This window comes from Netta rufina (genome assembly GCF_964035555.1).
Source record: "Netta rufina genome assembly, chromosome: 12".
NCBI classification, from domain to species: Eukaryota; Metazoa; Chordata; class Aves; order Anseriformes; family Anatidae; genus Netta; species Netta rufina.
The window spans coordinates 14,591,832-14,610,418 of NC_140135.1; the positions used below are offsets into that span (position 1 = coordinate 14,591,832).

The window sequence follows — 18,587 nt, forward strand, 5'->3', positions numbered from 1 at the left end:
TTTTCTTTTCCTAGATCTTACTATAGGGAACTCTAAATAAAAGAAAGATCAACAAACATTATAGTCCCTTACAATACTCTCTATTTTAGTTTATTGAAACTTTTAGAAAATAAATATGCCACATGTTTCTGGACTTCACAATTTGTCTCTGCTGGAGGGCATATTTTTCATTACAAAGTCCTTGGCGATACCTTCCAGTGACCCTTAAAAATCAGTTTCCTAATTCACCATTTTCTTTGCTTTGCATGCAGCTACTTTTTTCTTGTGTAACTACTCCTCCAACTGGATGGTTTATCAATTGCTAATATATTGTATTAGAAATGTGATGTTTTTGCTATATGCTACACATATTTTGGTTAAAGACTGGCAATATTTCAAGTCATAATTTAACTATTCTATGTTAATAATTCTATATTTTCAAATCTTCATGAAATGTTGAATTGGAGTGATACATTGGTAAATATTTATTTTTATCTAAATGATCTGATGTTACTCATTCCATCTATTCGTCCAATATAACTATCCATAAAATATCTCCATGTTACCACAACTGGATTTAGGAGAAAGGAATCGTTTCTTTCGGTACCTTTTCTGAGTGTTAAAAACAGTTCTTTCAGCCCTAAGTAATATACATGTAATTCTATACAAAATATAGGAATAATGTGTGTTTACAGAAATATTGAATGTCATTTAGCAAACAATTGGCATGAGGAATTAGGGTTTTACTATTCATATCCACAATGAAAGACTATGTAGAAGAAAGGTACAAAATACTGAAAGACAAGACTCTATCAAAGGACTTGTTCATGTGGAATTTTATTGGGTAAGTAAATACTATTTTTAAGATGTGCCTTTTTATAATTTGTTTTGTGAATATGTTCACGCTGCCAGCTTTAATAGATTTAGATGTAACAAATAATGTTTGAGTCAGCAACAGGTTCAGTATGGGTGCTCTGATTTGCACTCTCAGTATAAGATACTGGTTTAGTTTCAAACAAATATTTTCCACATAAAATTAATAAAATCATGTCAAAGCATGGATATGGTGTAACAGGCTGCATCTCCAGCAAATGGCACAGAATAACATTAAAATCAGTTTGTGAAACTACAGCCATTTTAAAGCCCACCCTCTTGTTTCCATAGAAAGCATTGTTTTATTTTACATAGTTAAATATGGTCAGCCTGCTGATGGTCATGTGTTTCTGCTAAGAATATTGCAATTAAAGAATAAGCTAAAGTTACACACAGCTACACCACTTGTACATTTCAATCAGTGGTACTTAGAATTAAAAAAATATATACAGGCTGTGCTGCAAACAATGCCCTCGGTGAAAGGCTGACTGTTCTGTGGAATTTCCATTGTCAACATAGGAAAGATGTTTTAGTTTTTAGCACATCTGGATCCAGTCCTGCCATTTTTCACGCAGTTAAGACACCACTTCACTCTCACTAGCATGTGTGTGTACCAGCTACGGCTCTAGCCCCACAGAAAGCACAGAAAGAGTAATAACCTTTCTGTAATTAATCAGTATTTACTGCCTCCTTGATTTAACGTAACAAAGAATCTTCTTAAGAAAAAAAGTGTTAAATGTTTACCTGATCAGCATCAGCTAGTGAATTGCTGGTTCTGCTTTAATAGAAATCAAAACACTTTATTATGCCAAGATTTTGTACTTTTAGTAGGTGGTATCTCCAGAACAACAATCAGCTCTGATGAATCAAGATTTCCTTTTATCACTCAGAGAAGTCAGACACAGATACAAAATCATCATTACCTAACATGCTAATGCCTCCTTTTACTGTTTGCTTTGAGATATTTTGTCATTTAAAATGCTGTTTCCTGACAGTTCAGGCTGATCTGAGCTGTGATGTTCCAGCTCTTAGCCGCATCCCCAGAACCTGCAGCTCATCCTTCCACTGCTGCAGCAGCTGTGTTTGTGCAGCCATTAATTCAATTGTTTCAAGGACATGATTGAGATGAATGCCATCTCAACCAAAAAAAGTTACTGGTTTTCAGCTGAATTAGCTCCCTGAGCTGGATCACTGTGCAGTCTTTACTGAAGAGGAAGAGAACAGATGGTGGTGACAAGGTAGGAAGCTACTGGATGTCAGCTGTTCCTCAGTAGCTGCCTTCATGCATGCTGTTATCTGTGGGAAGTGCGAAGGAATTTGAGGTAGTTTGTCCTCATATCTGCAGTAAAAGTGTACAGATTAGATTTACCGTGCAGGAACTGATGTGTGGCAGCTTGTTAACCCTGCTGCATGCAACCATGCTCTCACTTCCATCAAATGGCGGGGATTAAACTTTGATGTCTTACTTCCCAGGACAGTGCCCTAATGACTTATTTTAGGCAGGTCATGCAGTTGAAACACTCCCCAATCCTCCCATCACAGCTATATCCCGTAAATGCTTAGAACAATTAGACTTGGCCTACCTGCATTTTACCATCTAACAATGGAAATTGAGGGAGTGGGCATCAAACCTCAGTAACTAATTCATTGATTATTTTTTTTCTCCTCAAACATCAGTTTAGGCTATTCTGAGTTTACTAGTGTCAGCAAGGACAATAATTTTTCTAACCTACAGTTAGATATACTTTACTTCTCAAATATGCACAGTTTATGTGAAACCAAAAGGAGGCAGATTTAGATTAGATGCAAGGAAGAAGTTCTTTACTACAAGGGTGGTGAGGCACTGGCACAGGCTGCCCCAAGAAGCTGTGGATGCCTCCTCCTTGGAAGTGTTCAAGGCCAGAGTGGATGGGGCTTTGGGCAACCTGGTGTGGTGGGAGGTGTCCCTGCCCATGGAAGGGGGTTGGAATTAGGTGATCTTTAATCCTTCCAACCTAAACCATTCTGTGATTCTATGTTAAGCCTCACATGCACCCCACCAAAATGAGCTATTTGGGAGCTATTAAGAGTTTCCTAAGCTGTCAGCTGGTAAGTGAACATGAAACAATCTTTTGATAACTATTGGAATAGCCCTGCCAAGAGAAAATTCTTGAAGCATGAAAGATGTTGTTAACTAGGCTGCGTGTTCTTTGTGTAACAGCCAAAGGTTACTAAAAGTCTATATTTATATCCTTAGCAATTTTATCTGACGGTCTGTTGACCAGACAGCTAGCTGATACTGGTCTTCTCTCTCTACAGAGCTTCACAAGCTTAGGACTGCGTCTTTGATTTTATTATCGTTCCAGTCTATATGACAGCAAAGATATATTTGTCCTTGGAATGCTTATTTCCAGAAAGCTTCTGTACAGAATATCATTTTCATTTCTGAGTGCACCGATTGCTGCGCCACTAAAGCCACCTGGCAACCTGCCCCTGCCATCTCTGGTGGAGCTGTTATATTTCCATTTAAAACACCTGCGCTGTTTTAATACCTACATTTTATAGCTCGGTGTAAAACATACTGACACGTAAATAGTTTGCCTCCTCCTACTCTAAATAAAAATAGTTTTGAATACACCTTTTACCACGTAAATTTGCTATGGACGCAGATCTATCCAGTCTGCAGTGTGAAAGCCACTAGATGGCACCAAGTAAGGCTCTTTTAAACGAACTGATTCAAGATATTTTTTTTATTAAAAATATTTAAGCGCCTACAGATAACTGCACCGGAGGGTGCCTAATTACGACGACCTTTATTAATTCAAACGTATTTAAAAATCCGAAGATAAGCTCGGTGCCTTGCCAGAACCCTCTCAGAAGGCAGCGAGGGGGGCTCTGGAAGGCGTCGGGCTGCCCCCCTGTGCCAGGGTTGGGGCAGGAGCCGATGTTTTGACATTTTCCACGCCGTTTCGGCGTCATCTACCGCCGAAATGTGTTTTGTGTTTGCTTGCAGCACGACATGAACAGGGGCTCAGTGACAAGACGGCCGCAGGGCGGCTGCTCGGCTCCCTGAGGCACAGGGGGGCTGCGAGGCCCGGCGCCCCCCCCGAGCTTTTGTTCCTCCGGGTGAGTGAACGGGCACCGCCTCAGGAGGCAGGGCAGGGCAGGGCACTGCGCGGCGCCCTCAACCAGGAAGCACCCCGCCGCCCCTTTCCCTCCTCCCGATTGGCTGCGCCGCCCTCACGTGACCGCCCAGCCCGCTCCTCACTGGCTGAGGCGGGGCGGGCGGGGAGGTCGCTTCCGCTTCTGCGCTGCGCGCTGCCTCAGGCCGCTCGGTCGGCGGCGGCGGCGGGCCTCTGCCGGTGCGCGCCTCCCCCCTCCTCCGTGCCCCCCCGGTCCCGTCGCGGTTCAGGATGAGCGGCGAGGACGGCAACGAGGAGTTCTACCGGCAGCTGCAGCTCCAGCAGCAGTACGACGCCGAGCGCGGCGGCGGCGAGGGAGAGGGCGAGGGCGAGGCCGCCCCCGACCCGTTTACCTACGTGGACCCGGCCGACGGCGCGGCCTACGAGTGGGACCGCGAGAAGAAGGCCTGGTTCCCCAAGGTGCTGCGGGCCGGGCGGGCACGGCACGGGCAGGGGGCGGGGAGGGCCCGGAGAGGTGGGGGGAGTGCCTGGCTCGTGTGCCCAGCGCTCCCAAACACGTCTTGCCACCCTTTCCTGGGGTTTTTGTGCGTCGAAATGCAGTGTACGTGAGGTGCAGGTGGGAAATGCTCGTTTTGCGGCGTTTCCTTCGAGTATTTTTAATAGAAAAGGTGAAATCGATGCTGCCTCTCACCAGCTTCACGTGGTGAATCAGCCTGATGATCTGCATGTAAATACTCGTGCTGCCATACAACAGTGAGGGGCTGCTACTTCGTTTACAGCTATGAAGGTGCTTTACACCATCTATCAGGGAAATCTGTTGTGTCAGTTCGTGTTTGTGGCCATGCATTCACTGCAGTTCAGAGAATCTGAGTGAGAATGAAGCCAGGTTTGTATCTCGTAGTCCTAGTAAGGTGTCCGTGCAGCAGATGACTCACAGAGGGCTAAAACCATGTGCAAAGTCCAGGCTCACAAAGCAGAACAGAGAACTGAATATTCCTGGCTCCCTGTGGGTTGCTGTATCCAGTAAACACAGAAGTTTTTTTAAAAAAAACTGTTCTTCCATTCCCAGTGTTCCTTACTGTTCAAAAATTTGAAGATGTTCAAATACTTAATAAAAGTGATTGCAACCTTGTGTATTGTTTAATGACTTTTTGTTCAAAGGTACCATATCAATAGATGCCACCATTTTATAGCCCTTTATACACAGAACAAAATCACACGTTGAATTCATCTGCTTTTCCTTGCTTACTAGGAAAAAACACGTGGGATTTTCTTCTGTAAGCCTGGAGTATCTGTGTTTCATTTGGTTAATTGATTCCTTTCCACTTCAGAGTAATTAGTAGTTAATTATATGCTAGCATGTCCTGAAGTATTGTGTTTCCTTTCCTATAAGGTTAAGTGAACCAAACTGTACAACAGTGGGTACGGAGATAAATTTTACTACTTGTCCATGATGTCTGCCACCAGAACTAGTTTGAAGTCCTGATCAAGGAACTCTGTGGGTACTTGTTTTCCATGCAAGCATGGAGTCACTTAAATTCCAGTAAAAGCCCTTATGCTTGCATGCATTCCTTAATGCTTGTACAGAGGTGTTTAAAAAATTATGTAGTTGTAATGGTAGAAATGGTGCTCTGATCACATATATCGGAAGTAAAATCTTTGATCTTGACTGGTAGAATTTGACAGTCTGTAGTAGGTCATATGCTAAGAATAAATTCAACTTTATATAATAAAAGGGTTCCTGTGAAGTTGAAAATGATATTGTTAGAGAATGGTGGCTAGTTATAGGAGGTTTAATCACTAAGTTACTTGTTTTTGTCAGAGAACTTAATGACAATACTGTTCACCAGAAAGTGTAGAAGCTTTTTAATTCTCTTGATTTCATCAACTGTTAAACTGTGGACTTGCTAAGATTGCTAGTGTCAAACATTCTAAATGTTATTGGATCTCAGAGCTTTTTTTCCTTCAGAGTTTGTTTTATTCTTCATTACTTTTGGCGTTAATGTCATGCCATGTCTGTAAGAGCAGCCACTTATGCTCCATGGCAAGCCTGTCTCTGTCAACTCAGCATAGCTGATTTGATTCGTCAAAAATAGAAGTTTAGAGTTGAAATAATGAGCTTCAAATCACCGTGGAAGGTATGAGAGCATCATGGTCTCTTGCTACTGTCCATTGTGTCATTCTTACAATAGCATACTGGAACGGAGTTTGTTCCCTTTTGAATGCAGATAAAGCATGTGCAGCACAGGTCAAAGCTTAAGACTAAGCTTTGGGAAAGGATAATTTCAATGTGTGTAACTTAAGAAAGCACTTTCTTGTGCAGTGATAATAGTAAAATCAGCTACGATATGTTATCGTTTTGCAAGTTACTGTTAGTATCTAGTACTAAAATGCACTTGGCTGACAGCACTGGGTGCAATTTGTAGTTTGTTTTCAGTCTCTAAAGATAGAAATTAGCTAATCTCACCTTTTATCCAAATATTGTCTCTCTCCAGAGAAGAGCAAGCTAATTGTTCATAGAATAAAAAGTAAAACATATGGAATGTATTGGTAGAATATAAAGTACAACATGCAGCCATAAACAACGTGTTAATATCACTTTGTTCAAGTGCAATATTTATTGTCTATCACCACAAATATATTTCATCTCTGAAAATGTTTCTGTGAAAAGGCAGATGCCTACAAGTGTCCGTCATTCATCATCTGTGGATAAATTGTTGGCTTACCTTCAGTGTCACTTTATCTCTTCAGTGTGGTCAGGAGCTCTTCATTTCTGACCTTCAGGCGGTTCTCATTTAAATTGAAAGCAGAAAGCTTTGCATGAAAAAAAGGCAGAACTTGTGAAATGTTTAAAACACTTCATGTACTGTGTGAAATTAATATGTTAGTTGAGGTCAGGAAATAATTTTTGCTGTCTGTATGGCTTTTTACAAAGTTGTTTTTTTTTTTAAGTTTTAAAGTACTGTTATTTTCTATGGTGCTGTATTAGAAAATGACCATCATTAATTAAGGTCATTTGCAGAACATTAACACTAAAACACCAGTCTGGATTTGTAGTTCTTTGAACCTTTGTTTTAATTTTCCCAATTTCTTTTTCAGATAACGGAAGATTTTCTGGCAACGTATCATGCTAACTATGGCTTCCATGCAGATGACACAGACAGTTCATCTGCTTCTGGCACAGCAACTGACAGCAAGCTACCAGTAAGTTCTAAGACATCAGACACACAACCATCGGCAAATGAGAAAGGACCAAAACAAACAGATCCAAAGCAAAAATCAGAAAAACGGAAGCTTGAGCCAGGTAAGTGATGAAGTGTTTCTTTCCATGTAGGCCTCAACCTGCATAGTACCAAGTGGAAACTGTCAGTTGTTCAGTGTTACCATGAACAGTAAAGGCATATATCGTTCTGAAAGCTTCCAAAACAAATTTTAAATTGTGTGATATTTCATAGGCATCTTTCTAGGACAGTATACGAGGTGGAAAATAAGCAAATTCAAGCGTGGTCAGAGGTTTTCCTGTGAATAAGCAAAAACTTCTTAGAAATCTGATGGAATGTGAACATCAGAAGTGCATTGGTGTGTGCTCCCATGTTTAATATATTGATGTAACTGGATTAAAATTCTATTTTTTAGGATGGTTTCATGTTGAAGAGGACAGAAACACAAATGTTTATGTGACCGGTAAGTAACAGCATTTATTTACCTACTTTGACCTAAAAGTGGCAAAAGACAATTGGACTTGTCTCACTGACTTCTAATATTACATTTTTAGTCTGCCATTTGCAAACTACTTAACGTTGTTTCTGTCCACATAAAATCTTTGTCACCTTTATAACTGCATATGTAGAAAAGTAATCTAAGGGACATTCTCCAGTCCCTGCATACTTGTAAGGAATAGGTTAAAGAGAACAAGTTTATAGTTGACATGCTTTGTTTTGTATGCATCACTTGCAATTATCAGTTGCAAAATTACTGAATTTGTTGGTAGAGAAAACGGTTGTTCATAAGGCTTTTTCTATGTTGCTTAGAGGTGTAGTGGGACTTAAAACTTGGTCAGGATAGCAGCATTCATGTAGATCACTGCGAGCACTTGGAAGGTTGGTATTATCTGTAACAGGAATACTCTAGGTCTGTATATTGGGGAGCACAGCAATATCACTATGTTAAACCTATTTAGAAGTAAAAATGTTCTCAAAATACTGGTATGAAGTAATATTTAAAAGGTAATAACAAAAAGTTCTAAGGGCTGTGATTTATTATTTTATATGTAGACATTTTCCAAGTCTTCTATCTTTCATTTTAAGAAACACTGTGGTTTTTCTGCTCTAGTGAGATACGGGGGGAAAAAAAAAAATGAACCAACTAAACATAGTTAACCTTCTGTTTTAACATACTTTGTAGGTTTACCACCAGACATTACAAAAGATGAATTTGTACAAGTCATGTCAAAATGTGGTATCATTATGCGAGATCCTCAGACAGAAGAACACAAAATCAAACTTTACAAAGATAAGGAAGGAAATCTTAAAGGAGACGGCCTGTGTTGCTATCTAAAGGTCAGTGGTGCAATGAAATGGGGTATTCCTTTCTGGTAAAGATCCTTTTGGCCACTGCCTCAGAATCATGTTAAGAAGATTCTTAATGTATCTGAAGTATAGCTCAGAACATGGGTGTCTGTTTTAAGCAGACATGTGGGCAGCTCTGGAATCACTGTCTGTGTATCTCATTTGTTTTTCCTTTATCCAGTCCCCCCCCCTACTGAAAATATCCATTAATACCTGCCAAAGATGTCTAAAAAGGTTCCTGTCTTAGGTGCCAGCAATTATGGTGTGGAACGGGAGACCTTTTCACATTTTACTTAGGAAAAAAAATACACTTCTCTGTGGCCAAAAACATAGAAATAATGAGATGGAAAGGAACATATACTGTAGCTGTGTGTTCATAGCTTTTAATTGAGACCTGCTTTAAGTTCAGACTTTGATTTTAGAACTGTTCTTGTTCTCAATAAAACAGCTAGAACTGGTTAATCTATAAAAGTTAGTGTTCCAGTAGTATTTCCTTTGTGTGTTTCACTTGTGGATCATTTGGCAAGTTAGTGTACACTAGTGCAATCTGCTTTAACTCTGCATGAAGCAACGGGTAGTACTAACTCAGCTGTCTTGCATTCTGTATTCTGGCTTTATAATTTTAGAAGTTAGGGCTGCTTAGCACACAAGTATAAAGACAGTCTCCCCTCTGAAGATCTTATTGGAAAAACTTTTAAATGGCTTAAGAGTGTTAACTGTCTGCTGTTCTAGGAGAGAACAGAAAATAAGTCAACCATCTGATTTTTTTTATTCCTTTAAGTTCACCAGCTTGTGCATTGCAGACTAGTTTTTATGATCAACTTGGTTGATATGTAAGCAATTGCTTTTGGGAGCATTAATCTGCTGAAACAATGATAAAGAAATATTGGTTTTATTTTGATAGTCATAAAAGAAACGCATGGCCAACTGTGTGTGTTTCAGTGAAGTTTTTTTAGTCGAGACTCAGAGGAGATCCAGCCTTATGGCTGGGAAGTGTCAGGGAATTAATTTGTAGCAGAATAATAGTTAAATCTTACTGGAATAATTTGACTGCACTGTTTTTTTTTGTTTTTCTGTTTTTTAAAGCTTGTACTCTGTTTTGTCTTCACATAGAGAGAATCAGTTCAACTTGCTTTGAGACTTCTGGATGAGGCAGAAGTTAGAGGCTATAAATTGCATGTTGAAGTTGCAAAGTTCCAACTGAAGGGGGAGTATGATGCAAGCAAAAAGAAGAAGAAATGTAAAGACTACAAGAAGAAATTATCTCAACAGCAGAAGTTCGTATTCTTTTTTTCTTTCAGTAGAATATTGCTTGAATTCTAAGTGCTATTAGTAAGATGTTGCTTTTAGATGAAATGCTAAGAGTTGCACAAAAGCCAGAGTCTGAGAGAGAAATAGTGGAAATAATACATGTTTGGAGGGGAGGAGCTTCTAAGTTAACTGTTGACATAATGAACTTCTTCACAATTGCCAAATTAAGAATCTTCACTCCCTAGGTAATCTTCTTTCAGGTACAGAAGAAAATATTACAACTTGAGGGAGTTAAGACTTTTTCCCCCAGTGTGTGAGAATGCCTGAATTCTGTCATATTTAAGCTTACTTGCATAAGGTGGTAACACCCTAGGTGTCTATGTACTGTTTGTACCATACTTTACTTTCTACAAATGGCAAGAGATGCTGTCTTTCTTAGAAGCAAATATCAAAATATCTCTGTAGATTTCCCCAGACATCTGCCTTTTGGTATGTGATATTGTGTTGTGTTTTTTTAATTATATATGCATATATTGTTTTTAACTTTTAATAATTGATTTTTTGCATTTTGGAGGAAGATGAAGATTAAAAAGAAGAAAAAGTTTGTATAGGACTCTCATTTTAATGAAAGCAACATTCCACTAAACATTTTAAATAATAATGCAGATATACTTTGCTGTAGCTGAAGGGATCAAAGTCTAAGAGTTAAAATAGCTTGAAATGTATCTGCCTCAAAGATACACTGCTAGTGCTTTAAGAAGTCTTTAGTGTGGAGGGGGGTGAAGTATGTAAATAATGAAATTGCATTTGACATCAATTTGTGTGAATAAGAAATTGTGCTTTTCTCTAAGTCATTTAGCTGTTTTTAACCTGTCTTATACAAACTGACTTCAGTTGGTGTTCCTTTTGAGTTGAAGAGCATAATTTACTTTCAAACTATCTTGATGGGGAATCCAGGTTTTCTTCGGCTGAAGTAGCAGATACAAAGAGGAATTTAAACAAGATTTTTTTTTCCCTTAAATCTAAGATTTTGAGATTTAGAAGTGTAAATGAATTTGTCCCTTTTTATTTTGTTACAGGATATGAAGTAGACTTCTCTCCAAGAAGTATCATTTTTATGAGACAGCAAAGTCCTAGGACAGATAACCTGAATTGCGTTGCTAGTTTGTGGCAGTGGCTCTGTACACTGTGTTTGTAGCAATCTTTGTAAGACCCGAGGTGTTCTTGCGTGTTTGTATAAACATAAGCAGTAAAATTTTACCAAAGGGAATAGTGGATTTCCTTTTACAAAATAAATCTTCATTTAGAAGGGTTATTAGAATATTGACACTTTTATTGTATTTGGCAGCAGCTGTTTAATCTAAATTGATGAGGGAGGAATTGAAACTTGGAAGATTTTTCACTGTTTAGAAGAATGCTTCAATTGTTAAAGTAGCTTTTATTTCTGTGAGCATTTAAGTACTTAAACCTCAACTACTTTGTAGTAGAAATGTTAATTTTATTTTCATTGCATTTTTAAGAGTAATTTAAATCTGTCAAAATGTGTTTTAGTTGATGTATTGCAAGAAATAAAAAATTAATGATTTTTTTTCAACAAATACTTGTAGAAACAGAAGAGAGCCGCAACAATATCTTCTTACTGTTGCTTCATTTCATTAGACAGCTGGATTGGAGGCCTGAGAAGAAAGATGGTGCAGCTCGAATGCGACATGAACGCATCGTTATTATCAGGAATATGTTTCACCCAAAGGACTTTGAGGTAGGAAGATGCAATTTGCTACTATAGATTATATGCTATTATAGGTAACATTGAACTTCCTGCCAAGAGTCCATAGTTAGAGTGGAGAAGTTAGCACAAAATAACCTTAATAAGTAGTTTATTTTGAATAAATTTATTCAAGTGAGGGCTGTCAACTCCATGCAGCTTTGAAAATACAGCGTAACACTTCATATGTGAACACCTAATAGATTGGCAGATGTATTCCATTGGTGGTTAAGCAAAAAATGTTTGTGTGATTGCATTGCAGGAGGATCCCTTAGTGCTAAATGAGATCAGAGAAGATCTACGGACAGAGTGTGAGAAGTTTGGTCAAGTAAAGAAGGTTCTCATATTTGATGTAGGTATTTTTACATGTTGTGTTGGTAGATCTGATGTAGTCTGGAAGTGTGCAAAATAGGAATCTTTAAATATGAGAGAAGTGTTTCTTTTCTTGGATTTATTTGATGGAAACCTGACCTAATCTTTCAGTATTTTAAAACTAGCTGTTTCAGAAATTAATTTTGAATCGCTTGTCTACTTTAGCCTATGTAAAGATAAAATCGTAACTTCTTAGGAACTTGGATACATGCCACGAGTCTGAAGTCTATAAATAAATTTCTTTATAGCTAAACTAGCTGAAATGTTTTGTTTTCTGTGTTCAAAAATTCTGCTCGGTGTGACAAAAAAAAATATAAAGTAGTCTTAAGCAGTAGAACAAAACATGTAAACTTACAACTTATTTTTCAAAAAAGATTATGTATTGTCAGGATGGAGCTATATCCTGACTGATTTTGTAAGGCAAGCTATAAGATGATGGAATAGTTATGCTATTTAGAATACTATTAAATAAACTTGTCTCCCCTTACAGCGACATCCTGATGGTGTGGCTTCTGTGTCCTTTAAAGAAGCAACAGAAGCTGATCTGTGCAAACTAACTCTAAATGGAAGGTGGTTTGGTGGCCGTCAGCTCAGTGCTGAAACGTGGGATGGTGTAACAGATTATCAGGTAGTCTTTCATGGTTCTACTTCGCTAAATTCTCCCTCGGAACTGTAAATGTATTCATTTGAGAAGTGCTTGGTGACCCCCTTCCCACACCCCTCCATTTCCTCCCTTGTCCTATCTTGCTTCTCCACAAAAACTGCTAGGATGCCTTCAGAAGGACAGGATTATCCTTAATTACTGAATTCAGGAGAAAAAAAAAAGGACCTGTTTCATCTTAAAAACTGTGTATTAGATATGTAAACATAGAGGATTGGTTACTGGATATAAATATTATTAGTTTGCAGTCAAACAAGTCCTATTGAAGTCTTGAGGTATTATTGCAATATAAATGTTCATATAACTTTTATCTGTGTAAATGTGTTCACTCTACAAGTATGATATTGTAGTGACTTGTATAAATGTATCTTTAATAGGTGGAGGAGACTGCAAGAGAAAGGGAAGAAAGGCTGAAGGTGTGGGGATCATTTCTAGAGGATCCTGATGCAAAGGAGCAGCAAACTACGTCTGATTCAGATTCCGCAACAAGTAGTGTTAAAATGCCTGAAGGCAGACAACCTTCAAAAGTTAATGACGCATCTAAGGAGGATGTAAATGATGAAGCCCATAAGAGGGAGAATAATGGTGAGGGCATTAATGAAGATGGTGCTCCATCCACAGACAGCAGCCTCGCAGGCAGTGATGCTGAAGCAGATACATAACATTTTCAATGCTTTATGAAAGCATGGTTTTTAGGGTGATGTTTGAGTTTATCCCTTTCTTCAGAGTGACTGCAGACAATGTTCATATGATATGCATTACTAGAATGTCATCAACTGTGTGCTTTGAAGTTTTCATTAAAAGCAGTATTTAATGAGGTTCTAAACGTTTGTATTAATTGGCTGTTCAGGTAAAGTAACTCAAGTTGCCAAGAATACAGCAGAACTCATCAGGCTTTTGTTCTCTCTATGCTTGTCTGTGTTTCATTATGTAAGTGTAAAATATGTTCCAACACTAAAGTTTATGTAACTAAATAGAACTTAAGTAATGCAAAGCTATTACAAGATTTGTGGATTTTGCCATTAATTTTCCTGTAGCCCTCAAAACTTGGTATCTCATCCTTAAAATTACTCTTGTCCTGAGTACTTTTGATCATTTTATGGAACAGATGCTGTGATATGTATAGGGCGAATGCATTGGATATGTTGGTATACATCAAGTAGCAAATGATAGAATAATATTAAGTTGCGAATTTTAAAGTTAAGTAGAAAACAAACAAGATTTCTATAGCTAACATAACAGAACCGAGTGAAGATAGATGGTTAAATCACAGCATTCAGTAAATTATTTTTCTTATTCTCCTGTTTAGAACTTTATTGATGTTTAGATCTTCTTTTGAGGCTGGAATTGTGTCAAGGAGACTATAAATGCATGAGCAAACACTCTAGCCTATAATGAAAGAAGACTGATCTTAAACTTATGGTCTGTATGCAGTAGACATGCTTTTGATGGTTTGACTTTTTTTTTAGTATTAGAATAAGGGTTTTAGTTTAACTTAATTAGGATGGCGAGTATGAGTTCTCTTCAACATTTTGGTTTAGCCTTAATGTGCCCTTCAATGGGTAGTGGGGAGATCTCCCGTATTCCATAAAACCTAAAGGCTTTTGGCAACTTGAACTACATTTTGTTGTGTAAATGTTAGAATACTTGAACACATGCTTTAAAAGAATATTACTCTTTTCTATGGGGGGAAAAAAATCAAAAGCTAGCCATATATTGCTAGCTCTCTTAGAAATATTTCCCAGAACAAAGATTTAGAAGACATTCTAGCTTCAGATAAGCAGGCTTTTGAAAATGACTCTGGGGGAGCTGTTTTGGGCATGGTCATTCTTCATTTATAATCCCATTATTTTGATACCTAAGGATATAAGAGTAAAGATTTACGGAATTGTTTATAATATTGGTGCTAAATTCGTAGCACATTGTTCATATGGATGGCTGTTAGTGCATGTTTGTAAGGAGGATCTTTTAATTTTTTTTTAATTCATATTGGATTGTGAGAAACCATAGATGCTAATTCTTGGGTATATTTCAATCCTGAAGTATTCAGAATACTCTGAAAGTTGGTATTTTCAAACTTTGTGCTCTGAGATCGCCATCTATATTTTTTCTAGTGGTCTGTCTCATACTCTTTTTTTTTTTTTTTTTTGTAATCAGTATATTTGGGTAGTTATGGCAACCAGAGCATCTAAGTTAACACTTGTCATTGTGGTTACAAATTACATCCTTTTGTGACAAAATACATGGTTTTACAACAAGTATATTTGAATTCTAGGTTTAAAACTCTGGGGGCTAATTCACTTGGCATGACAAAATTCCAATTTTAATGAGCTGTATTGTAAAGGAGAACTCTTAACGCTTGCCGTCTAAGACCACTTTCTCATCTTTACAAGAGTGTGAATTGTACATTTAAGCAAAGCAAGTGTTTGAACAGTTCAGGGAATCTGAAATAATGCTTGGTACGTAGCTGCATGTGGTGGCATATTCAGATTACATCTCTGGGTTGTTTGTTCAGCCTGGGATTTTTATTGGTAAACAACACCACAGACCTCTGAGGGCACAGAAAGAGCTTTGGCACAGAAAGAATGTAAATTAATGTGGTGAGTACTGCTTTCAGTGCTCTTTTTTTCTTCCAGCTTCTAGACTCAAAGTTTTAGATCTGTTAAACTATTGTGTTCTGTTAGCTTTTTTTTTTTTTTTTTAAGAGAGCCTGGTCATGCAACGCTCTACACAGTTAAATCACCTGTTTTACAGTGGAATTGCTATTGATATAGGGAAGTTATTTGACAAATGTTATAAATATTGTACAGTTCTATGAAGCCTTATCATGGTATCAAATATGAAAAATAAGGTTAGTATTAGTGTTTGAAAAAAGACTTTTGAAAAATAAAGAATCATTGCTTGTGCAGTCATCTTCCTCTCTCTGGTTGATGTACAAATTTGATTGGCTTGTTTCAAAAGTAAAATGTGATGTTAGTTGCTTCACCTTTTCCTCTAGGCTTCATGCTGAAGTAGAGCACTGACAAAGACTGAGACTACATGCTTTACTGGCTTTCCTATTAACTAGGATTCTTAAGAAAATAAAAGCTGTTTTTCCACAAAAATGTTGTTCTGAAGTGACATTACACTCAAACTGGTATTTTCTTTTTGTCTACCTCTGTTATTCCCTAGTAAAATGTAAAAATGTATTTTTATAAACTATTCATTGAATTACCAAGGCATTTAATGGCTTATGGAGAGGTTAATGCAGCCATGACTTTCTTTTCAGCATTGAGACCGAATTCTTCTGATTTCCTTTTCTAAATGATGCAAGCTTTTATAAATTAATCTGAACATAAATTACATTTTTCACAAAAGTTAAAATTACTATTTTTAAAGTAAGATTATAAAAATTTTCATGGTGTAGAGCAATATTGTTTAGTACCAAATTTTAACTAATTGGAAGCTGAACAAGCTGAGTTGCTTTTAATTTTTTCTCTGAGCACTATCATAAATAGATTAGTAAAGGGTTAAAACCCCAATCCAGTTCTCACTGTATTTTTTTTCGTAAATAAAAAAATCACTAAAGTGGATCTTTCCTGAGAATGCAGGGTTGACTTTATAATCTGTTTTGCTCATCAATAGCAACAAAATCAAACTTCTTGCTCAGTTTCTAATTGCCCTTGGGTTCTGTTCCAGTGTACTGCATGTTTCTTCATCCCTAGCCTTTTAGGGAGACGTTCATCTTAAGAAAAGTTGTCTCTTCCTCTCAATATTTTATGAAAACAATAACTAGCAGCAGGTTGAAACACTTTGCGGATAATTGTTGCTCAGTTTTGGACTAAACACGTTTCTGCTAATTCGCAATGTGTGACAAATTGGATGTGAAGCAAATTTAAATCTAACAACGGGGAAAGAATATCAACTAATGGTTACTGCCATGTAATTCAGCATAGGTGATCACTTTCCTAACCATGTAGTACAAAATCAGTTGCTTAGATTCAAGACATATTGTGGTTTGCTTTACAATCAAAACACTATTTAGTGGTTTGCTGGCAAGGTAATTGTATGGAATTAAAAGTATTCATCAGAAATTGTTTGAGGAGCGTGGCCAAGGTAGACATCTAGAAACAAAAAGCCCCAAAAGAACAGACATGGAAGTTGCAACAGGTTCTCGAATGTGCATATGCAGCTGTAAAGAGAGTTAGTTTCATTTTGCATCAAAATGTTTACCTGTTTCTCCTGCTGACTTTTTTATTACTTTTTTTAATTGAATTTCAGTCCTTCATACAACTTACACTTCGTATAGGGATTGCAGTTCATTTAAAATCATTAGTATGTTAAATGCAGTGCATTTTAACTAAACCATGTCCTAGTCATTATTCAGTTAAGGTTAATCTAGTCATAATTTTAAGTTTATTTAGCTTAATTCACTTAAAGGTATTGGATGCTTCATAGAAACCCAGACTTGCCTTTAAACTTTCCAGTAAAAATCAGTATCATTACCCTGAATTCTTGAACTGTATAACCTAACAGAATTCTTTAAAAGAAAAAATAAAAAGGGGGAGGGGGATAAGATACCTATAGATTTTAATTGGATTTTTAAATCTCTGATTTGAGGAAACATACTGCAATATAACTATGTAAGTTGTGTACTTGTGTTGATTTGGCTTGTGTGTATTTCAGTGCTCATTATACAGGGCTTGAAGTCTTACTGTCATGATACTCTGTAAAATATTTAGAGGAGTATGGAATCTTTTGCAGCAGATTGTTTTTGTTTTTTTTTGCTCATTCTGTAATATCAAAGTATATTGTTAGATTAAAATTCACTAAGTTGACATGGAATTTTTCTGACAGGTTATTTTCTTTTGATAAGTTAAATTGATCATCTTCAGTTACCTTCTAGAAAAAAGTCATTTCAAAATATTATATTTGAATAATTTCTAGACCTGTGAAAGCATCTGAAAATCCCTTGATTTGTCTTCAATTTTGTTTCTTAAAGGGGTTGTGTTTTATACTACCTTTTTAATAAACAAACTCGTGAACAAAAAGTCTTTCCTTATGAGTTCTGAGAGAATGTATTTCTTTTGTTTTTTCCTCGGTAAAAAAGTACCGTATCATTTGGTGGGCAGTGATTTCAGTTCATAAAGCATGTGTGTTAACATGCCAGAGCTTTTGAACTGGAGTCAAGTATAGATGTTGCTAGAGTTGCTAATGCTTACACTGGGTCACATTTTTTCTTCCTTCTTTGTGGGTTTTGCCCCAGACTTCATCCTGGTTTGGTGCATTATGGACCTTGCTTGAAGATAGAATGATCAGGAGGAATAACTGCAGAAACCACAGAGCTGTAATTGAGATTTTTTTTCTGGTGTGTATGTCCATGGTCATGTCCCGACCTCGCTCCCACCCCAAGTTAGGACAACCAGATTTATTTTAATTATTATCACAAATCAAAACTGTTATTTTGTTGAAAGCTTGACATTCTGAATGCTAAAGCCAAATGTAATCTGTTGTCTCAGTTCATACACTGGAAAGAAACAGGGATAGCAATCTCACTTTTACATGACCATTTTTCAGGGTGTTTGCTGAGGGGCTATAAATTGATGCCACCTAACACCACTGTGATTTAACTACAAACCTCAGAGGAAGTTCATGAGCAACGTCTAAAAAAGCTTTAGCAGAAATGATCTCTGCAATATAAAACTGAATTTAGAAAGGTGGATCCAAGAGTGATTCAGATGTTGAGGGCACTGGCCCTGCTGATACACTGGAAATCCAGCCTGTCTCGTGGTTGAAATTTGTTTACGTGAAGAGTGTGTCAACCAAAAGACTTAAGCACAGTCCTGGAAAATCTTACTTGGCTGATAGTTAACTTGTTCTGGGAGATGTATGAATCCGTTCTGTGCCGTGTTTCTACAGAGGGAATTGTCTTGCGCTGCCCTACTTTCTGCCTAGGTGAGTAAACAAACTCTTAAGCCACTGAATAAAAGAGAGAAGGTATTGTCACCAGTCTGGTG

General features: G+C 37.4%; 1 protein-coding gene across 1 annotated transcript; it reads left to right on the top strand.

Moving 5' to 3' along the window:
• Positions 1-4,168: 4,168 nt before the first annotated feature.
• HTATSF1 (HIV-1 Tat specific factor 1) lies at positions 4,169-17,536 on the top strand. Its single transcript, XM_084293903.1, has 9 exons — positions 4,169-4,433; positions 7,074-7,278; positions 7,611-7,658; positions 8,379-8,533; positions 9,656-9,819; positions 11,453-11,552; positions 11,821-11,910; positions 12,421-12,558; positions 12,969-17,536. Exons 1-9 carry the CDS (start codon positions 4,245-4,247, stop codon positions 13,251-13,253), a joined length of 1,374 nt encoding a protein of 457 aa, XP_084150029.1. The 5' UTR covers positions 4,169-4,244; the 3' UTR covers positions 13,254-17,536.
• Positions 17,537-18,587: the final 1,051 nt, after the last annotated feature.